General features: G+C 43.2%; 1 protein-coding gene across 1 annotated transcript in view; it reads left to right on the top strand.

Annotated features, from left to right (window-relative positions):
- UST (uronyl 2-sulfotransferase) overlaps positions 1–24,726 on the top strand; it is a 176,138-nt gene that overhangs the window by 132,093 nt on the left and 19,319 nt on the right. The window contains exons 6-7 of the mRNA XM_068402706.1: positions 1,863–1,960; positions 4,192–4,349. Of these exons, the coding sequence (XP_068258807.1) occupies positions 1,863–1,960; positions 4,192–4,349 (256 nt within the window). The remainder of the gene's footprint in view (positions 1–1,862; positions 1,961–4,191; positions 4,350–24,726) is intronic.

The raw sequence follows: 24,726 nt of genomic DNA, 5'->3' as shown, positions 1-24,726 counted from the left end.
ATAGTTGTTTCTGCCTTTCAGTTAATCCGTCAATCACATGCAAGCTGGCTTGGACATAATTTGAAGTACTGTCAGGACAATATTTCAGAGTTTTTAAAATACAAGCAATTTATGAATTCATTGAAGGTCTCTGCAGGTTCTTATGGAAGCCAAAAATATGTATCCCTGAAAACATCTCTGGTTGTGTCTATAGTAAAAGCACAATAAACCTTTAAAGAACTGCAATTTTTAATTCATATTAAAAAAACCCAACTGGGATGATAGGAGGGACACATTGCCTGTGCCACCTTACTGTGCCACCAGTAGATTTCTTGGTAATATTCATAGCATTGAGAATGGGGGACTGGTTAGCTCAGAGCCTTGAATATCAAAAGTCAGGTCTTGACCATAAATCTTCTGGTACGTATTTAAGGCAAGCCCTTCTCAGTGTGCTTGAATACACTGCGGGGAGCAAGGGAGAAGGGTTGTTTGTAGCCCAGTTGGCAATTTTTATGTAGTTTTCTTTGATGGTTCCTCACCATGTGATTTACTTCCCAGCCCAGGATCTTCTGATGTGGTTATAAAATCTGATCCACATAAGTGTAAGACAGAGGAGGAAACAGGAATGCTCTTTAAAAGGCTTACAGACCCAAATGTGACGCTGATGAAGTTAGGTGTGAGGGCTGAAGGTCTGGGAAGAGCTTTTCTGCACAGAGGTCTCAGAAGTGGATGCTGCAGCTGGAGACCTGTACCCCGCACTGCCCTGAGAGCGCAGGGGCTGCTCTCCATGTCTCCCACCCTCCCAAGCACTTCTGTCTCACGGAGGGCGTATTGTCCACTGCAGTGTTCACTATCGCACTTGATTTACTTGATGAAGTATGGATTTGATTAGTCATTGGTTTGATATCGATGTGTATCAAGCCTATTGCATTATAAAAGCACATGTCTTTAAATAAGAATGAAGATTGGTTTTGCAAAGATGCGATCCTTTCATCTTTGCTTATGTTATCTTGTACATTTTTTTTTGCCCTGTATGTCTCTTTGGAGTCCGTGCGTCTGCTTGCAGAGTAAGGGTCTGTTAGACTAGATAAGGATAGCGGAATTCAATCCCAATTGCAGGTACGTTTATTATTGCGCTAGGGTAAAGCTAGAAATGGAATACAGTTCCTCAGGGTTCAGTTGCTATGCCTAGTCTTTGAAAAATGATCAATAGCTCCTAATTAGATGAACAATAAATCAGGAAAATGATAAATACTTTCTAATAAGCCCTTTTCTCACTGGGGGGTTTACACAGTAGGCTCCATTCTGAACATCTTAGGAATGTACAGAATTGTAATCAAAAGTGATGTATGTTTTCATATCAAGAGTAAGGTGTGCGAATCACAGCTTATATTTGTTCGTTCCACTCATTGAATGAGGCAGAACAAAAAAAAAAAAAAATTGTTGTCTCAATTTGATTTATTCTGGCTACTTCAGGTTTCCCCTATGGTGTATTTAGAAGAAAGAAGAGTCTGAAAATAATCTCGTAAATATTTTAAATATAACCCAATATGAAAGTTGATCCATGTGTCCCACTTTGACTCATGCAGTAATCTCAATGTAATATTTGTGTTATTTGCAACAAGAAAAAGAAAATGTGTTTTTTGCATTCTAAGGCAAAATCACTTTTTTTTTTTTTCCTCCTGAAACTTTCTAATGATATTTAGAAGCAGATAAATTGACTGGTAGATGACTTTTAAGGTATTTCGTATAGCCTCAGCACAATTCTTTGACTCTGAGATGACTTTATAAAGTATGAGATAAAGAAAACACTTGTTAATAGAGAAAGGAAAATGCAGTATTCAGCCTTTCTCTTTTTTTTTTTTTTCTTTCCTCCCCCACAGGACATTAATGTATGTATCCTTGAAAACTACCCTGAATGTTCCAATCCTAGGCTATTTTACATCATACCATATTTCTGTGGACAGCATCCAAGATGCAGGTAAATATATACAAGGCATCCCAATTTGTTCAGCAATAGCTATTGCCAACATTTTGTCAGAAACTGGTAATAAGGAGACAACAGTTCTTTGAAGTACAAAAGAGAAGTGTAAGGACAATGTAGCACTGTACGTGGTAACTGCATGCATATATTTTGAAGTAAGGAAGGTAATGAAAATGTAGTACTATGCTTTTTTCTTGATTTAATACTTGAATAATTCATCAAATCTGGATGTATTTATGTGGATTTTTTTTCTGGGTTGGCAAGGTGAGAATGGCAGTGACCATATGTGCTCATTACTCATTTTACCTGCACTGTAATTTTGTAATACATATTTTAGCTCTGCTCAGATGCTCATATCAGGTCTATATAGGAGGAATTACAGGTTTCTATGTCCGTGTAAGAAATAGTAATCATGCTTAAAACTATGTAAAGTGCAGCCTTCTACTGCAGTAATTGAGCTAGTTCATTTTTAATGTGTCTATTTATGCTGTTCTCATATTGCTGTATTACTGATACTGCATAGTAAACTTTTATGCAGTAATATGTGAATAATTTTAAATATCTTCTTGTTTTCAAATATTTTTGTGTTGTTGGTCAGCAGGAACAACAGCATGTTCCTTATTAGGTTTGTTCAACTTCATATATTGTTAACGCTTCTCCATAGTGGAACAATTGCACATGTTTTCAAAAATTTCTTTCAAAAGCCATACTTTTTTGTAGCAGTAATAACATGTGAAAATGTGTTCCTTCCTATTCCTCAGTTTCTAAGTATCTTTGCTGTAAAATCCTTCTTTAGTTTTTTGGCATAAGTGAAGTTGTGATTAGGAAACAAAACAGATTCATTACTTCATTTTCATTACACGTTTTTTTCTTAATGTATTTTGGCCTGATTTGCAAATGCTTATGGTTGCACATTTGACATGTGTGCATGAGAAATCCCATTAACAATAGTCACATACCTGAATACTCGAATATCTCTACGAGGTTCCCAAGCAGTATATTGTACTGTTTTGTAGCTTGTTATAGATCTGTCTCCTATCATGCCCTTGCACTTCCTTCAGCTGCTTCTTAGTCTCACAAGGAGCTGCAAGAAGGAGGCTCATAGTATTTGTCAGGACACTCTGCTCTTCCAGAAAATGGATCAGTGCACAGAAGGTGGTAGGGAATGAAAAATCTGCTCCAAATCTGCTCTAGTAGGAGTGTAAAGCAAGAAGCTTTTCCACATGTCATCAAAAGAGCTTCTGACAAATGTTGTTAAATTCACTATTGCATAGAGTTTGCAATAGCCTGATGGAGTCAGGGAAGAGGTGTGATCTCCAGCCACTCTCAGGTAGCATATGTGACTCAGATGTGCATCACACCAGCTGGACCCTGTGAAAAAGATGATTTCCTTTAGTTTGGGACACTGGCATTATATCCCCTATCAATATGAATGCTGACTGCTGTTCCCAGGACATAATTAATATGAGTTAGTCTAAGGGATTTAGGATTCACATGCTTGTCTAACCAAATTTTGCTTCCAGGAAACTATGAGAGAAGCATAAAGATGCACTGGTGTCCTGCCAGCTTCTCCCACTGGCGGAAAATACAGAATAACCCTAAACTGCTCTTCAAAATGAGTATCAGTCAGAGCAAACAAATGCGAATCCTGTAGCAGAGCCACAAGGCAGTCAGGGGTAATGGCAGGGAAAGGGAAGCTCATGGAGACTTTGGCAGAAGTTAAAATGAAGGACAGGGTGGGAAACAGGTGGGTAGCCTCCTGTGTGGTGTTCACTGGGTAACAGCAGGCAGTGGTTGCTCACAGCAGTTCTCCTGATGTGGTTCAGGGACACTGCCACGCCTTAGCACCCTTCATCACCCAGGGAAGTCATTTGTCCCATGAAATGGGTCATGCTTCGGAGTCGAAATACAGGAGTTCACAAGTTGGAGCTTATAAACAACTTGGCAAAAGATGTCTTTAGAACAGAGTACTTCCAGGCGATGATTAACCTCCCTTTAATGTGATCGTGTTTTTACACGCCAAACCAATTCTAGATGTGGCTCAGAAAAGCTCAGTAAGCAACTCACGTTTGGTGGGGGGTTTTTTATGTTCTGTTAGAAGTCCAGCACTGAATATTTTTTTGATTCAGTTGTGTTCTTGGCTTGAATTTCTGAAATAAATGCATATTTTAACTTTTTTTTTTCCCCTCCCTCTTTCTCCATTAATGTATTCCATTAATGTAATACAGGGAGCCTGGTGAATGGGCCCTTGAAAGAGCAAAGCTGAACGTTAATGAAAATTTCCTGCTTGTGGGCATTCTGGAGGAGCTGGAGGATGTGCTGCTTTTATTAGAAAGGTTCTTACCTCATTATTTCAAGGATGTGCTTAGCATCTACAAAAACCCAGGTAACTTTTTCCATTAAAAAACTATTCTTAAAGAAACTTTCACAAAATCTACATGGCTACTGAAAGGTACATACTTATGTCTTGTTTAGTCAATGAAGAGATTCATCTCCCTTTTAGGGTCAGATTTGATTGATGGAGAAGGGTACATATTCTGCTTTTATTCTTAATGTTACTGTGTGGTTTTCATTCCTGGGCAAGCACTTGGTGCTCCAGTGATCTTGCCACATGCCAGAAAGCTTCCTGTTTACCCCTGGTGTGGCTTTTTCTTCCTTTAATTCTGTCATACTCAGCTCTCAAATAATACTGTCAAAATATTCTCAAAATTTTGTCAGCAGTATTTACCTACGTAAACCTTCAAGAAATGGTTTGGAGAGCTGGATGTTTTGGAGATTCACCAGTACGAGGATATTTATTTTCCTTCAACCTTGACTAAGAGTTGAAATGAAATGAACCTTCAGTTAAACTGAGTTTAGATAAAGTACAAATATGAACATGTATTTACAGTACTTTAAGTACAAAGCGTGCTGAGGAAAAAGACTTAGGAGACTTGAGTTGAGAAATAAAAACAGGAAGCGCTTGATCTACCCCTTAATTTGTGCCCCACAGTCAATCTGAAAGAGTTATCTCTTCTCTGTGTCAGTCCATCCCTCCCAATGCTTACTTATTGCTAACTTCTTTAGAAGACAGTCTTGTGACCTATGCCTAAACCAAGAAATACGATGCTTCTGTGGGGCTGGGCCATGTCATTCTGGCAGAACTGATTTCATGCTTACATTTGGCTGGGCCATCAACGCCCTATGAAACAGGGAGGGGTAAGACCTTGCTTCTTGCTTGGTGACTTGGTTACATTCCTGTCAGTGTGAAATGCTTACAGCCACTCAAATGTGTGTTTTGTACCAAGTTGTATATTAAAAACACATGGATCAAAGACTGAGTATTGTTTGTAATACATGCAGCTGATGGTTGGCTTTTGATTGAGAGCAGCTATCACAGTAATCAGTCACTTTGGAGAAATGATGGGTTTCTGTCCATAACCAGGAATTATGGGTGACTGCCCGCCAATCCCTGCTTCCAGGATGCATCTCTGAAAATATTGTATTTAGCAATGATGCAGATATTACAGGGAAAGTGTGGCATTCCTCCTCTGAACGTGATTTCAGTGGGTCGTTCTCTGCTTGCGATAAGGCAGTTAAGGCAGCTATTTAGAAGGTCTGTGTTACTTTGTTGTGGTGCTATATCCAGCCATAGAGCTATTTTACTCAATAACAGACATAAGGAGAGCATGGTATAGTATTGACATGAGAGCGGTGCCCAGTTTTCGATCAGTTATTTCTCTTTTCTTTGTAAATAAAAAAAATAAAAAGACCTGCATTTGTAGTATGTGGAAGTCTTCCTAAAGGTTTGCACAATTCAGTCTCCAGGGTTTTCCCATGGGGATGTTAGACGAGAGGGAGGCAGGGGATCAATAGAAGGATGCTCTCTTTGCTATGAGCAGACTTTTCTTTGGGAATCTATAGGATTTCCTCAGTTGTTCTGTGCACCATAGATTTGCACTTCTCTTACAATGGGGGAAGCTAACAAACGGCACACAGGGTCTCGATTTTCATCAGGGTGCCCTAGAAATCATCAGGTGTGAAATAAGCAATCTCCTAGAATTGTTAAACACTGGATAATCTTTCTCTTCTCTGTGTATATTCCAGTATCTGGGGGAGATTTGATCCCCTCTTTCAGGACAGTGATTCGGATTTTATGTGTAAGACTGGGCCTGGGTCATGTCTGAAGATTCACCTATTTCCTTCAGTATTCCCCATGCAGATTAAATTTCTGTTTTATTTTTCCCATTCACTTATTGGCGAGGAAGAATAGAAGAGAAACAGTTTCCTTGTGTTAACTTTCTCCTCCTCTTTTCATACATGCATATGTTTGTGGGTTTTTTCCAATCATAATTATTTTCAGGTTATTTCTGAGTTGGTGCTAATGCTTAGAAAAATCTTAACAGAATCAGCCAGAAAGAAAAAAAAAAAAAAAAAAAAAATCCAAGTGCTGTGTAAGAAATCCTACATCGTTCTCTGCAGGGCACCTTAGACCTGATCCGCAACACCCTCTGCTGTTGCATCATGAAGTGCTGGGAAGAAGAGATGTTATTCTGCCCAGCTGTGTGGTGATCCCACAAAGCAGCAGATACTTTGGGCCAAAACTGACCTTTTGTTGCAACTAACACTTGCAGATTAAATCTATACAATTTACAGTTTTGTCTGCTGACCTGCTGCTCCACCTGAGATACTCTTGTGGCAGTCTTTCCTCTTTTGGTATAAGGAAAGAAAAGCTCTTGCAGAATTTATCTTTTATCAGTTGAATATATTGAGATGAGAAAACCACAGTGAAGGACCGTGTACAGAAAGGTGATTCACTTCCAGATCAGTGAATCTCTGCACCAGAGTCCACTGCAATAAGCGATTCTGAATTAGACACAATTCAAAAACTGGATTTGTAGAGCTACTTTGAAGCAGAAAGTAACTGAAGGAAGGCAATTTTCATCCACTGTTGTTTTAATGGATTACATAGATTAGAAAGCAGAGTAGGAAATTGGTGATTGCTGTCCCACCAGCATCATAATCTAAACCAAATTAACAGCACATACCTCTTGCTGTAGGAAGCAAACTGCTGGATGTTCTCAAACCCATAAAATCACATGTGCATTTAAGATACGTCTGCGGGAGTTCTGGGTTAAACCCCTTCTTCTTCCCGAAGGTGGGACCCTCCTCCTTTGTTACAGGTGCTTTGAGTGGGCACCAGATCACTACAGCTCCCATCCAAGCAAACTTCTTATTACCGGGAGCCTTCAGTATGGGTTGATGCTAATAGAAATCAGGAAATCTGGAAACTTTTTCTCATCTCTGTTTCTTTTAACTATGCAACCCTTGTTCAAGCTTCTTTGTTTCTTCTGTGTTTGTAGTAAAATTTCTCATCTGAGACAGCATGTAACAACAGTTATTAAGGAACTCTTGCTCAGTGTCCTCCTCCTAGCTAGAAGGCAAAGCCTGTAGCCTTTTTACCTTCAAAAATACTTTGCTGCTATTGTTCTGAAGCAGAAGATCTGTAAAACTGTGACTCTATTGATCAGATAGATAGTGGGACATTTACATCAGAGAGCACAGAAACGTGAGGGCAGGTGTCTGTCTGTACATGTAATGACACAGGTACCAGCTTCACAGAATCACAGAATCACAGAATGTTAGGGATTGGAAGGGACCTCGAAAGATCATCTAGTCCAATCCCCCTGCCGGAGCAGGATTGCCTAGACCATATCACACAGGAACGCGTCCAGGCGGGTTTTGAATGTCTCCAGAGAAGGAGACTCCACAACCTCTCTGGGCAGCCTGTTCCAGTGTTCGGTCACCCTCACCGTAAAGAAGTTTTTCCTCATATTTATGTGGAACCTCCTGTGTTCCAGCTTGCACCCATTGCCCCTTGTCCTGTCAAGGGATGTCACTGAAAAGAGCCTGGCTCCATCCTCATGACACTTGCCCTTTACATATTGATAAACGTTAATGAGGTCACCCCTCAGTCTCCTCTTCTCTAAGCTAAAGAGACCCAGCTCCCTCAGCCTCTCCTCATAAGGGAGATGTTCCACTCCCTTAATCATCTTCGTGGCTCTGCGCTGGACTCTCTCTAGCAGTTCCCTGTCCTTCTTGAACTGAGGGGCCCAGAACAGGACACAATATTCCAGATGCGGCCTCACCAGGGCAGAGTAGAGGGGGAGGAGAACCTCTCTCGACCTGCTAACCCCACCCCTTCTAATACACCCCAGGATGCCATTGGCCTTCTTGGCCACAAGGGCACACTGCTGGCTCATGGTCATCCTGCTGTCCACTAGGACCCCCAGGTCCCTTTCCCCTACGCTGCTCTCCAACAGGTCTGCCCCCAACTTGTACTGGTACATGGGGTTGTTCTTGCCCAGATGCAGGACTCTACACTTGCCCTTGTTATATTTCATTAAATTTCTCCCCGCCCAACTCTCCAGCCTGTCCAGGTCCCTCTGAATGGCTGCGCAGCCTTCCAGCGCGTCAGCCACTCCTCCCAGTTTTGTGTCATCAGCGAACTTGCTGACAGTGCACTCTATTCCCTCATCCAAGTCATTAATGAATATATTGAATAGAACTGGTCCCAGTACCGACCCTTGAGGGACTCCGCTAGACACAGGCCTCCAACTGGACTCTGTCCCATTGACCACCACTCTCTGGCTTCTTTCCTTCAGCCAGTTCACAATCCACCTCACTACCCAATCATCCAGACCACGCTTCCTCAGTTTAGCTGCGAGGATGCTGTGGGAGACCGTGTCAAACGCTTTACTGAAATCGAGATAGACCACATCCACAGCTTTACCATCATCTATCCACCGGGTTATGTCCTCATAAAAGGCTATCAAGTTGGTTAAGCATGACTTCCCCTTGGTGAAGCCATGTTGACTGCCCCTAATGATCCCCCTATCCTTGATGTGCCTAGAGACAGCACCAAGGATATATATTGAATAGAACTGGTCCCAGTACCGACCCTTGAGGGACTCCGCTAGACACCGGCCTCCAACTGGACTCTGTCCCGTTGACCACCACTCTCTGGCTTCTTTCTTTCAGCCAGTAAATGCAATATGACTCGAGTGCTTTTGTCGGTGGTGCTAATGGTTTGTTTTACATAAGCTGGCAGAAGGAAACAGAGAAGAAAGGTAAAATATAAAAAAAAATGAGTGAAATGCAGTTGACTTGTTCAGATATTATTGCTCACAGTTGGTTATTGAGATTTTTAATATATTTTGCTTGTCAGCTGCTGTGTATTTGCTCTGTGCTGGCTTTTTCTTTTCTTTTTGACTGTGTCACATTTTGAAATGCACACCAATTTTTCTCAAATTTTGTGAGGTTAAAAAAGTTGGCCGTCCTGCATGACAGGAAATTTTAGTGTCAGAGGACACTAGGAGGATAATTTTCTTCATTGCATTAATAAAAATATTGCCTTCAGCTAATCCATGTGCCAAATATTTTGACTTGTGTGTTTTATAACAATGTGCAACAAAATGTGAAAGCTCTTCGTGGGGCTAAAGTTTTCATTGGAACCAATCTAGTTTTATCTTGTAGAATACTTTAGAGCTACAGGCTTCCTGTTTTTCTCCTTTTCCACTCTCTCCTTGAAATTAAGTATTTTCTTAATGTTGATACCAAGTCAAGAATTGCAGAAGGACTCTCTTTTTGATGCCTGTCTTGTCCAAAGTGACAAACTCTTCCTGCCTTGACAGCCAGAACTGCCTTTGACAAGAGATCAAAATGGAAGTGGGGGGGGGGGGGGGGCAGGGCAGTGGACAGGTTGTGGACTAGATAGATAGATCGATAGATGGGTAGAATAAATAAAATAATTTTTAAAAAGTATTACTGTGTTTACTAGATTTAGTTGCTAACACAGTAAAATTTGCTCAAAATTTTGTCTTTCTTTTTTCCCCAGCATTGGAGCAGATAGGGTCCAATTGCAGAGCTTTGGATTATATTTACTTCAAAATTTGGAAGTATTCCTTAACTCTTTGAAAGGTTTGAAATAGTTGTAGCATAACTTTACATGTAAAATCTCTCCTCACTCTCAGGAGCACAACTGAAGGAAAAATAATTGGTCAGTCCTGTTCATTTTTGCTGGCTCACTTCCATAGCCTGGCTGGTAGCCAGAACGCGGAGAATACTTACACAGTTTCTTTTGAAATGGGCATGTGTGGGTTTCGTATCTTTGGTGTTTTTAAGAGGCAGGAAATGCACACTATATACAGCAAAATATAGAATTTTCTTCTGCCTTGTCAACTCATGTGGCATGGGGTAAAAGTTAACAGCATCTAATGTAAAAGAATAGGCAATAAAATGTTTTTTATTACGTCAGAAATAGCCCACATCCTCTCACCTTTCTGCGGGAGTTCATAAATTTTCTTTGGCACCAGAAACCCTATAAAAACACCTCTTCCCAATACCAGAAAAAAAAAAATTCTTTGTTTCTGAAAGTTACATTTTGTATGGAGAATGTGTAGAACTTACTCTAAAGCAAGAAGATTGACGTAAGCTTTTCAAACAGTGAATTTTATTGAGTGCAATGAAATTACTCATGCTGTCAGCTGGAAGAAAATATATTGTTCAGGTAAACTGTAAAATGTGCTTTTTTTTGAAAATGCAACGAAAATGTGATTCCCCTTAAGAATCACATTTACAGGGCATGTTTTGAACTGTAGTAGTAATATTATCGTGGGTAATATAAACCTGCTGATTTTTAAATGCATTCTATTCATGAATGCTAGTGACATAGTGTTGACGTTTTCTATTTATAAGCTTCCCTTTTTCTTTAAACCCAGTAGGGAGGGAGATGCTGCCATTTGTCTTTATTGCAAGGCTGAGGTCCCGTGAGGCAGATGATGAAGCCTTTTTTGATGGAATTAGGAAAAGGGTGGGATCAGCTCCAGAAGTCTTTGCATCATGCTGAAGATTGCTCCTGTGCCAGGGCAGCACTTGCGGTGGGGCATGCCTTCAGATGCTTCCTGTACTGGAGGTGGAAAAGAGCATTTTCCCACTCCTTGTCAAAATAAAACTTTGCAAGTGGATAAGGCTGAGAGAGGCTTTTCTTTCTTTCCTTATCTCCCCTTCCAGGCCATCACTTTGTTAGCAGTGCTCCCCGTAGTCTGACTGATACCTTTAGTACTAAATTCTTGTGGCAGCCTTTTTCCCACCCTGTTCTTGGGCTGCTCTGGCAAGATGTAGATGCTATGCATTTGGAAATGTTCAGGAACTGAGGGTCATTGCTGGAAAAGTTGCTGTGATGTGAAGAAAGCAAAGGGAGGGCGGGAAGATCCCACTGTTCTTTTTTCCCTCTGGGAAACTGGAATGGATGTCTTTGCAAGCACAACCTCCAAGAGCAAAAACTCTGGGTAAGAAATGTTGAAAGAAGTCTGCTGAAAGGAGGCAGTGCTTTTTGTGCAGTGTCCTTAAATAGTGATCATCTTATATTCTGCCTTTGTTTAGCACAAACTGAAAGGAAAGAAAAAATTAAGACAAGTGATTGTCCTAATTTCTAGGACAGCTAGAATAGTTGTCTATTGGAAATTGGTGATTGCTGTCCCACCAACATCATAATCTAAACCAACTTAGCTTCTAATAGTCTGTCTACTTTTCATGAGCGGTACTTTCTGGAGAGGGTTGTGACTGGTATGTGGAAATGGAATATATTGGCCCATCTTTGTGCACAAATTCACAACCCTTCTCTCTCCTATGAGGATCTGTACTCTTGATGTGAGAATAAAAGCAGCTTGGATTAGATTCTATTTAAATGCTGAGATTTTTTTGCATCACTTCTTTGCATCTGCTACTTTCTTAAAACAGAATTTGGGAAAACTTTGAACACATTCAAATGTTCAAAAATGTTGGAGACTCCAAACATGCTGTCTTTTCCTTTGCCTCACACTCTAAAACAGCTTTGTAGTTTCCCTAAATAATACTCTCAAGAGGAATCACTGTGTATGAAAGTTTTCTACAGAAGAGGATAATTCTAAATTTCGTGTGGAGGTAAAACATGAGGTTGAACTTGGGAAGTAAGTAACTGCGTAACACTTCCATGGCACATTCCCACCCATTATGTGAAGCAAACTGTATGTGCAGCTTAAAAAGTTTCGTCCAGAAGGTGGTGTGATCTCCCTGCTTGTTCAGGACTTTCAGGGGACTTGAGCATGGTGCCAGTGGTAACAGCACATGTGAATTTACATTCTGCCTGGGTAGCGTTTTCTTCTTTATCACTCAATATCCTGTTCTGGAAATAGAAAATAAAAATAGGAAATGTGGACAAACCGTTCCTTCCTTCTCCCTCTGAAGTCTGAACTTTCAAAATTACATAGAAGAACACTCTAAAACAATGTGTATGCTAAAACAGGCAGTTTAAGATCTAGGAAGAGTGTTTAATTGTATTTTTGTTCCTTGTAAAACAAATTCCTGGTTCTCTGTGTGCAAGAAAGGGAAAGATGCAGAGTCACAGCGCATATTCCCAAGGATGTTTGTTCCCAATTAGGTTGACAGCATCCAGTACATTCTGCACAACTAATCTGCTCCTTGGTTTGTTTTATAAAGCTGAAGGTAGTACCAAAAGCTGTAGATACATTATTTACCTCTTCAGCCATGAAAATACAAGGTTTGGAGAGCAGGGACAAAACCAGACTGCCTGATCTGGGATGCCTGAAAGTTAGTGGATGCACCAATCAGTGATAACTACAATCAGTGGAAATATTCTTTTTCCAATTCCATAAAAGGAAAATATGTTGTTTTCTGTCTTTCAGAGGTTTCAAATCCCATTGTGAATAAACTAAGCAGTTTTAAGAATAGGAAGGATTTGAGCACTTCTGGGTTTTCTCATGACTCTGTTTTTCAAAAGATCCGCTAGGTCTGTGGAAGATTTGTCTCAGAAGCTGAACTTCTCTGTGGCAGGTTCTGCAGCAAAGATTGGCATCTCATAACAGCCATGGTTCTTGTTCTGCTGAGGAAGGTGAAGCCACTCCAGACTCTCTGTGTGTTGCATGAGAGACATAACTGTGGCACCAAAAGGTTTATCCAAGATAGTATCAGTCTCAGTGCTAAAATATGAGTAACAGTAAAGGTGTGGCAAGAGAGTTTGGCGTGGCTTTCCAAGTCCACGTGGGGCTTGTATGCATCCAGGCTCAAGTCTGCTGTATTTACTGTTCCCTGCTAGCGTGTACTTGTTAGGTTGGAGTTAGCTCGTATGTGCATGGTTACGCAGTAGAGCATTTCCCTATAAATACATCTTGTGGCCCAAAATGAATGGCATTTTGAGATGAAAAATGAGGTAGCTGACAGCCTGACATGACAATGACACTCACTCTGGGTAAATCTGCTTCCTGAGCTTATGGTGCAGGGAAGTGTGATTTACAGATCCATGTGCCAAACATATTACTATGGTTCTGCTTTCTCCTGGAGTCAAGACGAGTGGTTGACTTTGTAAGTACAGCAGTATCAACAATAATCACTTAGCTCAGGTGAGAAATTGCCGTAGTTCACATTGGCAGGTTGGGATGGTGGGCATGGTTCATGAACAGGGGGGAGGAGGAAGGGCCAGTGTCAATCCACAGTGACCCTGCCCAGCGCTTCTGGCATTCAAGGAGTCTGGCCGCCTTCCAGGTCTCACCACTGAATACGGCAAATTAATATGGTTTCTGTGCTTACCAGTTACCACGCAGATTTTTAAATCCTTATTTTAAGCTTGGATTTTCACGGGAGTTGAATTTGTAAAGGCTCTGCTCAGAATGCGTTGTAGTGGAAGGTAAAGTCCATGTTCCCTTTAATCATCCTTTGAAAAACCTAGATCAAATGTTTTTCTTCTACGAAAGTTTCTGGACACGTGAGACTGGCTCTGATAACCTCCAATGTATTGTAGAGGTAGGCTAAGTATTTCTTCATACAATTACTGAATCTTTCCTTTCTTTGTGCTATAATACACGTTGTATATACAGAGCTTGTGCTCTGCATTCTGCTACCTATTTCCTATTCCTCTCCACCACCTTTTTCATATTGCTCTTTCCTGTCAACTGGTAAGGCAAACATACTTTATTTTTTTGCATGCTCTTGTCTGAACCTCTCTGTCAGGATGAGTTTCCCTTCTCTAAATTTTCTGTATAATGCATTTATACCTGTATGATTATGAAGGCTGAGACCACCTACAGCATCGTCTTCATCTTTTAGTGCAATTCCAAAAGATTTCAGCCTCCAGATTTTGCATTTCATCCCATATCTTCATGATGCTTGCATTGTTTGAATCTCCTTTCATCAGATCTATTGATGGTCCATCTGGTTTTGGACTAAACCCACGCAGATGTAATTTCATACTTTGTTGCAGTAAAAACAAAACTTATTTGTGGTCTGAATGCCGAGGGGCCAGTCAGCCAAACCCTTGCATCCCATGTATCAAGAATTCATGTGTGGTTTGGTTTTTTTTTGTGTCAGGAGATCGTTTTGAAGGGTTGGTGCTGGTATCTTTCAAGCAACTGTCACGTTTATCTAATAAGCATATCGGTCACTGAAGATGTTATGGTTTATAACAGTGGTCCTGCTATTCATCTGAGGTTGATTCCCTGATGCACCTTTGGAATGTTTCCTGTTCTTAGTGTAACAAAACGAAAAACCCGTGGACAAGCAGCTTTGTTAAAGCTCTGGCACAGAGGGAAAGCTGCACTCAGATACAGCATTAGCTATATCTCATAAATAATCCAGGGGCACTGATGAAAACACCACAAACATTTTAATGACAGACAATTAAAGCTTGCAATGACAGTTCATTCCTTCTTGACTAACTTACTAAATAAAATCATAACGCTATTTTAATCAGTAACATTCCAGCTAAACTTCTGTTACTGCTTCTGCTTTAAAAATAGCATTTGAATAAAAATTATAACAGTAACAGATTATGCAAATTGCTTCTTTGACAACTTTGACCTCTATTCAGGCAACAGAAGACATAGAGGAGGAGGCACGCAGCCACTAAATCCCAGTTAACAGGCCTGCTTCTGTTCCCAGCCGCAGCTGCAGTACATTTGCCCAGGTCTTCATTTCACCTGCACGGAAACAAGCAAGCTGCACAAGGTGGCTGAGGCTGGAATCTGCAAAACTTTTGTTAATAATAGGACCAAAACAACTGAGAGTTTAGCTCGATTATCATTGTGTCCTACAGTGTGTTTTCAGGGTGAGTGTTTGGGGAGAAACATCTTTTAACTGAAAACTGAATGTATTTGGCATTGAAGACACAGAAACAGTATGGAGCAGATCACAGAGCTGACTATTCACTTTGCTTTTAGGAGCATAATCATATTTTCAGTTTTCAAAGAAGGCTATTGTATTTTTCCCTCAGACTAATCATAAGTCCTGCCCTTTCTATCAGTGATGGAATAGGCTACAGGTTAAACTGATTATTCTGATCCCTGAGGCATCTTGCAAGAGCAATGTGAGTACCGTGAGACAGTATCTTTGATGGCTCAGAAATGTTTTGAAAAATATTAAAGGTAAAGTAACTATAGAAAAGAAATTTAATTATAAAAACGCTTTTACCTGTAATTTTCATACAGTAGAGACGATCAGCCATTCCTAAGGAATTGCTTGGGTTTTCACATAAACATTGCAATTTAAAATCAAGTTTTTGCAGTGATACAAATGAGCTGCTATAATAATTAAAATGCTGTAATAATTAAAATGAGGAAAACATGAAAGAGCATAAATTCTGACAAGTTAGGTGTGAAATTAAAGCAAGGCACACTTTCTGGCATGCAGCTTGCTAAAGGCATTAAAGCTAATACCAAAAGGTTTTTTTCAACCACATCAGAACTAGGTGGCCCACCAGAGAGTTGGAGAGAGGGAGACAGTGGGTAGCTGGGAGAGGTGGCAGGGAGGCAGTCTCAAGGAAGAGACATCCCCAGAGCACATCTGTAAATACACCAGTTACTCCCAGAGGACACAGTGTATTGCACTCTTAAGTCATCTTAAAACCACTGTTGTAACTATTAGAAAAGAAGGGGAAAGAATTAGTAGAATAAATTTTGGCAAAATGCAAGGGCTGGCCCTTGATTACAAAGTAATAAGTATTAAAATGAAGGCAATATATTAGCAGTGTAGCTCTCAGCTGCTACACAGGAGTCCTTTTGGTATGTCCCCCAGCCATGAGTCCTGAGGGGATAATCTGCGCTCACTTGAGCATAGCTTCACACCATGCTTGTGCTCCTTGCTCCGAGCGCCTTTGCTTTACCTGCCCTGGAGGCAGTTTGTGGTGCTGGAGAGCTGACCCCTTGCTCTTCCAAGAGTGAGTCTTTCCTGGAGTTCATGCTCCCTACTTCCTTTCCTGGTTGGAATTTCCCAGCCTTTTTGATCTGTCCCTCTTGAAAACTTGCTCTCCAAGAAGCTATAGCAAGAGAAGAGGGTTTTACTAAATATGGCTGGGAAGATTCCTTTTTTCTTCTTTTTCTCTGTTCTTGGAGTAGAATCATAAATTTACAAATGTAGTAAGAAAAGAGCATCCTCCCCTCCACTGCTCTCTAGGCTCATCTTCCCTGGCTTCTCCCTTTCTTCCAAATTGCATTCCCATTGTGTTCTCGCACTCAGGACTGCAGTCCGCTGATGCTCTGCGTCCTGGTCTGTGCCCAGGTTGGTAGGAAAGTGCACAGATTGTCAGATGGGTGGGGTTTTTTCTGTGCAGGGAAGCAGTCCCCTACAGGAGAAATTTTTATGCAAAGCTGGATCAAGCCATGGCTCAGTTTTTCCAGATGTCGGAAAATGACGACGCAGGACAGAAAGGCTAAATCCTGGCTAAATCTCAAGAGCAGCTGAAGGAAAGATTCACATTTGAGGTTCCGCCCTAGCTGCAAAGCAGGGAGTTCTGATCTGCATTTAATTGTAGGTGATTCAGGAGCATCAGTACGTACCTGCTCTTGCTCCAATTTATTAGTTCTCTTTCAAGTACATGTTCTGGGTAGGAAAAAGGTGGCAAGGATGACAGTGAAGCCAAACAAAGGTAGTGTTCTGTAGAAACAGCAGGCCTCATTTACCACCTAGACTTACCAGAGGAAGAAAGAAACTGTTGAGTTGGTCTCTGGTTTTGTAGCAGTGAGCAGCAGCTGTTTTGGTAGCAGTAGCAGCAGCTCATATAACAAATGTTTCATGATGAATGCAAACAAAAGCCAGCCCTGAAATTCCAGCTCCACTATGTACGCATAAAATATAAAACCAGTTCAAAATAACATAACTACTCAACTTAAGGGATTTTTCTCCTCCTCTAAATAAATTCCATATGAGCATTAGTGTTTGGTCTGCTTGGTTCTCCAGGGCTCACCCAGAAAACATTTTTATCATACAGGCTGAGGGCAAAAAGTGAGCATAAAAACAGACCAAGAAAAAAATAACGTTTAAAAGAAGTGCACGTGCAAGAGGTGTGTGGTTTGGGGGAAGGTTTTGAGAATACCAAACATGCTTACTGGACTGAAATTACTGCTGATGTTTGTGAGTTGGCTGAATTCACTTGCCTCCAAAATAGGTCTTGGAGGAATTCTTTATGCACCTCCATGCAATTTGGCTTCTGAAGATGACTTGTGGTTTTAAAGGCATCTACATGTTAGAAGTGTCTTTTGCCCTCCAGCATGAATGTCTTTCCAGATAGCGAGTGGGAGGATTTCTGGGGAATGCAAGTTGCTGATGAGTGCATGCTCAGGGGAAATGAGGGTATTGAGGAGAAAGAAAAATACAATAATGGGAGAATCAGGAGAAATAGAAGAGCTATCCAGGGGGCAGTGCCTTAAATTGTCATTTTCCTCCAATTGCTCAAGTTAAAACAACAAGTAAACCCCAGCATTTACCCATCCCTTCCTGCTTTGCTGCTTGTTGAAAGTCCGGAGCAGCATCTGTTGTCTGCCCATGCAAGTGCTCCCGCTCTGTTCTCAGGCCCTGAAATACTCCCTCTTCACAATCAATGTGCTTTCCCCATGGCTTCCTTTGACTCCTCTGGTCTGGCTTCCCTGTAACTATGGGATTAATCAGCTCTGTGCATCCACCATAGGAAGAAACCTTATTTCTTGTGTTCTGCCGGATCAATGATAAAACAATATGCACTGTTCCCGTGCCTTTTGCAGTATGATTCTATCTAATACTTTTTGTGTAGTGAAAATCTTAAACGAGGTAATTTTAGTGGTCTGTCCTCTTCCATAGTGTTTCTTTCAATTGAGTTTTGGAGGGTCTGCGAAGTTGTGTTACTGCGTGATGTATTGCTGTTCTTAGAGTACACACGTACCTGTAAGTCATTATAAGTATTACCTTTTTGGCATTACAGAGCATGCAAATGCAGGGCTTAGAACAAAAACTGTGTGCTTGTCTCGGTCTTTGCCCCTCCTGCTGCTTGACTGCTTTGTTTCATTTCCAATCAATCAGCCACATTATTTGATTTCTTCCTTTTTGTGGAGTGGAAGGGGGAAAAGGAGGTGGATAAAGAGCACTGTTGGACCTAGCAAAAAAAGAGGAGAGAGGGGGTGGGTTGTTTTGTTGTTTGCTTGTTTCTAGACACAAGGAAGTGCAACACTAGTTACTGGGAGAGCCCAGTGGCTGGTTGTGTTGGGCCTGTGTTGAGGGAAGATGATTCTTCTCTGCTCAGCTCTCATGAGACCCCACGTGGAGTACTGTGTTCAGCTCTGGGGCCTCCAACATATAAGAAGGACGTGGTGCTGTTGGAGCGAGTCCAGAGGAGGGCCACGAAGATGATCAGAGGGCTGGAGCACCTCTCCTATGAAGACAGGCTAAGAGAGCTGGGGTCGTTCAGCCTGGAGAAGAGAAGGCTCCAGGGAGACCTTATAGCAGCCTTCCAGTACCTGAAGGGAGCCTACAGGAAAGCGGGAGAGGGACTTTTTACAAGGGCATGTAGTGATAGGAGGAGGGGTAACAGTTTTAGACTGAGAGTAGATTTAGATTAGATATTAGGAAGAAATTCTTTCCTATGAGGGTGGTGAGACCCTGGAACAGGTTGTCCAGAGAAGTTGTGGATGCCCCCTCCCTGGAAGTGTTTAAGGCCAGGTTGGATGGGGCTTTGAGCAACCTGGTCTGCTGGGAGGTATCCCTGCCTATGGCAGGGGGGTTGGAACTAGATGATCTTTAAGGTCCCTTCCAATCCAAACCATTCTATGATAAGACGTGGAGCATGCCAACATTGCTGCGGCAGAGTATTTGGTGCATGCCTGCCTTGCAAGGAGCACGTGTGCGCACAGTCTGGCCAGAGTCCCTGGTGCTTTGCAGAGCTGCGCTCTCGGGGCTTTCGGAATGTTAGCAAGTATGGAGGTTTACTGCTTGGGCAAGAACATGTACTTTTTCTGTTGCATAAAATGAGAGTGTGGGATTAATGTGTGGCTGATGTATAACATACATCTCCTAAAAGCTCTTGCAAATTGGACATGACAGGAATGAGAGCATAGCCAAAGCAAATTTATTTAAAATGTTGAATGAAAATATTCACAGAAAACTCTGTTTTAACCTAAATACCACTAAATATTTTGCTGGGCATTGAAGTCTTTTTTTTATTTTTTAAGTTTTCTTCCGCTCTCCACTGTCCTTGTAAGCGCTCTGCCAATTTCACCAGTAGCTGCGCCTGATCTTTGAAGGGTCTTCAGGCAGCTGACAAACCTGGTTTACTTCACTGGGTATTGACATTACTTACTGTCAGGTGCTTAAATTATGTACGAGGGAAACTGAACTCTCTGCATGATCAGTGAAGAGAGGTAAATGGCTGTTTATCTCTCTGCACATTTGTTTGATGCCCTGAATGGCTGCCTGGAGTTCAGCAGCAGGAATATTTCTCACTTGTGCTGTATACTGGTATACAGTTGGGTAGAGATGGATGTTGCCAAGGATTTGGCATGCAATAGTATTTGTGGGAGCAAGGATGAAGTATGCATATAAAACCAAAGTTTCTGTCACGCCACCTTAGTGCTCTCCTTGTCTATCCGGTAGATAGATCTGTGCATCATTGGGTGCTATTTGAGCTAAGCTTTTGGTGGAATTGTTTGGGGTTTTTTTAGCACCCTTGGTAGTACCTTTTCCTGCAGAAGCCCAGGACTTCCTTCCCAAGAGCAAAGGAGATGAATGAAGCGGAAGATATATTCTAGTAAACTCTTGAGAAACCCCTGCGTGGTGACCAAAGCAGCTGCTAGAAGAGTGCTTAGAGTGCTGCAGAAGCAAGGAAACCTAGGGAAGGAGTTTGGATAGTAAAACTATGAAGGGACCTTGAAGAGAGTGAAGCATGGCAGGACCAGCTGGGGTAGGGGATGGTGGCTGAACAAACCTGCTCAGGTATTTGGCAGCGAGGTAATTTGACCAGTTGCTTCCTCCATATTATCTCCAAGGTTTTTTGGATGTAGCACGTGAGATGTGTCTCTGGTCTTGCACTGTCCACAACTTATGTTTCAGTGTTTGAGAAGTGCTCAATCTGTTTTTCTGCATTGAATCCTGGTTCATAGGGACTGGTGTTTGTCCAGTTTCACCATAAAGGTATCAGGTAATAGTGCTTTCTATGTCTTCCTTAGGGTTATTATTTCAGGATTTGTGAATTTTTGAGGTGTGGGGGGTTTTTTTCCCCTGTAGATTCTTATCCTATCCATTCCCACTCTTAATTTAGTTCAGTAAGTGGTAAATTCAGTGGTAAATTTTGAGTTGGCAATTACAAGCTATTAGAGACAGGGTATAATCTGTGAATCCTGGATGCCAAATAGCACTTTCACAGAATCACAGAATCACAGAATGTTAGGGATTGGAAGGGACCTCGAAAGATCATCTAGTCCAATCCCCCTGCCGGGGCAGGATTGCCTAGACCATATCACACAGGAACGCGTCCAGGCGGGTTTTGAATGTCTCCAGAGAAGGAGACTCCACAACCTCTCTGGGCAGCCTGTTCCAGTGTTCGGTCACCCTCACCGTAAAGAAGTTTTTCCTCATATTTATGTGGAACCTCCTGTGTTCCAGCTTGCACCCATTGCCCCTTGTCCTGTCAAGGGATGTCACTGAGAAGAGCCTGGCTCCATCCTCATGACACTTGCCCTTTACATATTTATAAACGTTAATGAGGTCACCCCTCAGTCTCCTCTTCTCCAAGATAAAGAGACCCAGCTCCCTCAGCCTCTCCTCATAAGGGAGATGTTCCACTCCCTTAATCATCTTCGTGGCTCTGCGCTGGACTCTCTCCAGCAGTTCCCTGTCCTTCTTGAACTGAGGGGCCCAGAACTGGACACAATACTCCAGATGCGGCCTCACCAGGGCAGAGTAGAGGGGGAGGAGAACCTCTCTCGACCTGCTAACCACACCCCTTCTAATACACCCCAGGATGCCATTGGCCTTCTTGGCCACAAGGGCACACTGCTGGCTCATGGTCATCCTGCTGTCCACTAGGACCCCCAGGTCCCTTTCCCCTACGCTGCTCTCCAACAGGTCTGCCCCCAACTTGTACTGGTACATGGGGTTGTTCTTGCCCAGATGCAGGACTCTACACTTGCCCTTGTTATATTTCATTAAATTTCTCCCCGCCCAATTCTCCAGCCTGTCCAGGTCCCTCTGAATGGCTGCGCAGCCTTCCAGCGCGTCAGCCACTCCTCCCAGTTTTGTGTCATCAGCGAACTTGCTGACAGCGCACTCTATTCCTTCATCCAAGTCATTAATGAATATATTGAATAGAACTGGTCCCAGTACCGACCCTTGAGGGACTCCGCTAGACACAGGCCTCCAACTGGACTCTGTCCCATTGACCACCACTCTCTGGCTTCTTTCCTTCAGCCAGTTCACAATCCACCTCACTATCCGATCATCCAGACCACACTTCCCCAGTTTAGCTGCGAGGATGCTGTGGGAGACCGTGTCAAACGCTTTACTGAAATCGAGATAGACCACATCCACAGCTTTACCATCATCTATCCACCGGGTAACATCCTCATAAAAGGCTATCAAGTTGGTTGAGCATGACTTCCCCTTGGTGAAGCCATGCTGAGTGCCCCTAATGATCCCCCTATCCTTGATGTGCCTAGAGACAGCACCAAGCACAAGTTGTTCCATCACCTTTCCGGGGATGGAGGTGAGGCTGACCGGTCTATAGTTACCCGGGTCCTCCTTCTTGCCCTTTTTGAAGACTGGAGTGACATTCGCTTTCCTCCAGTCCTCAGGCACCTCTCCCGTTGCCCACGACTTAGCAAAGATGATGGAGAGTGGCCTAGCAATGACTTCCGCCAGCTCCCTCAGCACCCGCGGGTGCATCCCATCAGGGCCCATGGATTTATGGACGTCCAGATTGCTTAATTGGTCCCTGACCCAGCCCTCATCTACCAAGACAGATTCCTCCTCTATCCTGACTTCTTCTGACCTCAGGGGTCCGGGGCTCCTCAGTACAGCCTCCAACAGTATAGACAGAGGCAAAGAAGGCATTCAGTAACTCCGCCTTCTTTTTATCCTCTGTCTCCAGGACCCCCACCTCATTCATCAGTGGGCCTACATTGCCTCTAGTGTTGGCTTTACCTGCAATGTATTTGAAGAAGCCCTTTCTGTTGTCCTTGACCTCTCTTGCAAGGTTTAATTCCAAGGAGGCCTTAGCTTTCCTAGTTGCCTCCCTACATCCTCTGACAACAGACTTATATTCCTCCCAAGTGGCCAGCCCCTCCTTCCATGATCTGTACACCCTCTTCTTCCACTTGAGTTTGCCCAACAGTTCCTTGTTTAACCATGCAGGTCTCCTGCTACCCTTCCTTGACTTTCTACTTGTTGGGATGCTCTGATCTTGAGCTCGAAGAAGCAGTCCTTGAATGCTAACCAACTCTCTTGGGCCCCCTTACCTTCTAGTACCCTGTCCCATGGGATTTCCCCTAGCAATTGCTTGAAAAGGCCAAAGTTGACCCTCCTGAAGTCCAGGGTTGTGATTCTGCTAGCTATTCTGTTCTTGCCACATGAGATCCTGAACTCTACCATCTCATGGTCACTACAACCAAGGCTGCCCTCAACCTTCACCTCTTCAACCAGACCCTCCTTGTTAGTGAGGATCAGATCCAGCAGCGCTCCTCTCCTAGTTGGCTCATCCACCATTTGCATCAGAAAGTTATCATCAATGCACTGGAGGAACCTCCTGGACTGAGGATGGCTGGCTGAGTAGGCCTCCCAGCAAATATCAGGGTAGTTGAAATCCCCCATGACAACCAGGCCCTGTAATTGCGAGACTGCTCTCAGCTGCCTGTAGAAGGCCTCATCACTGTCCTCATCCTGATCCGGTGGCCTGTAATAGACACCCACAACAGTATCACCCCTGCCAGCCTGCCCCTTAATTCGCACCCACAAACTCTCAACTCGCTCCTGATCCGCCCCTGGACAGAACTCAATACATTCTAGCTGCTCACTCACATAAAGAGCAACTCCACCACCTCTCCTTAGCGGCCTGTCTTTCCTGAACAGGACATAGCCATCCATGACCACATTCCAGTCATGCGAGGCATCCCACCAAGTCTCTGTAATTGCCACTAGATCATAGCCCCCCGACCGAACACGGATTTCTAACTCCTCCTGTTTATTCCCCATGCTGCGTGCATTGGTGTACAGGCATTTCAGGGAGCGAGCTGGGCACACCGATTTCACCCCAGGGGGATGGGAGGCCTCCTGGTCTACCTCAACACTAGAGCGTTGCCCCAGTGGTGCAAGCCCAGCTACTACCCCATCCCCCTTCGAATCTAGTTTAAAGCTCTCCGAATGAGCCCTGCTAATTCCTGTCCCAGAACCCTTTTGCCCCTACGACATAAACCTTTCCCATGTATCACTGTCACGCCTGGTGTCTTATAAAACTAGCCATTATCAAAGAACCCAAAGCCCTGCCTGTAGCACCAGTATCGTAGCCAGGCATTAATAGAGAGAATCCTACTATTCCATCCCACGTCATCCCCTGAAAATGGAAGGAGGGAGGAGAAAACAACTTGTGCCCCAGACTCTTTCACCAACCGTCCTAGGGCCTTGTAGTCTTTCTTCATCCCCTTCAGACTACGGGATGCAGCTTCTTCCCCACCTGTCTGGAAGATCAGCAGGGGGTAGTAGTCTGTGGCCTTCACCAGGTTGGGGAGTTGCCTGGTGATATCCCTGATTCGGGCTCCAGGCAGGCTGCAGACCTCCCTGTGATGGGGGTCAGCTCTGCATATTGGGCCCTCAGATCCTTTAGGAAGGAGTCTCCAACCACTAAAACTCTTCTCTTCTTCCTTGTGGAGGAGGTAGCTATACGCCTGTCAGGTTTTTCTGACTGTGGTGGGACCTCTGATATACGTTGCCTCTCCACCACATCCCCATTGGACCGGCTGTATTCCACTAGGGCTTCATATCTATTTCTCAGAGGCACCTGTGGAGGCAAGGTAGGCAAGGAGGGCACTCGCCTTTTGCCACGGCCATAGACTTGCCTCCACTCACTCCTCTCCTCTAGGTTATCGTTTTCCACCTGAGAGGGGCAGAGTACAGGGGTCCCTCGATTCTGGGATCTCTCCGGCAGGTGCTCCCATTTTTGTTGCAGGGAGGGCAGAGCCTGGCTCCACCAGTCTATCTCCATTTCAGCCTCCCGAATGCTCCTAAGCCTTTCTACTTCGGCTTGAAGCCTTTCAACCTGGCTTTGCAGCTGTGCCGCTCGGCCAAGCAGATCATCTACCTGCTCACAGCGCACACAGCCCCCTGACACCACAGAGACGGTGTAGCATTCCCTGCAGCCCGCAACCTGCACCATCGCCTCCTTCCGTGGGAGCTCTGTCTGGGTTCCCACATCCATTTTGGTCTTCTTCCACCAGGTAGATACC

The sequence above is a fragment of the Nyctibius grandis genome, chromosome 1, assembly GCF_013368605.1.
Source record: "Nyctibius grandis isolate bNycGra1 chromosome 1, bNycGra1.pri, whole genome shotgun sequence".
Lineage (NCBI taxonomy): Eukaryota > Metazoa > Chordata > Aves > Nyctibiiformes > Nyctibiidae > Nyctibius > Nyctibius grandis.
Note: the sequence above shows the minus strand (reverse complement) of the source record. Positions and strands in the feature narration are given on the sequence as shown.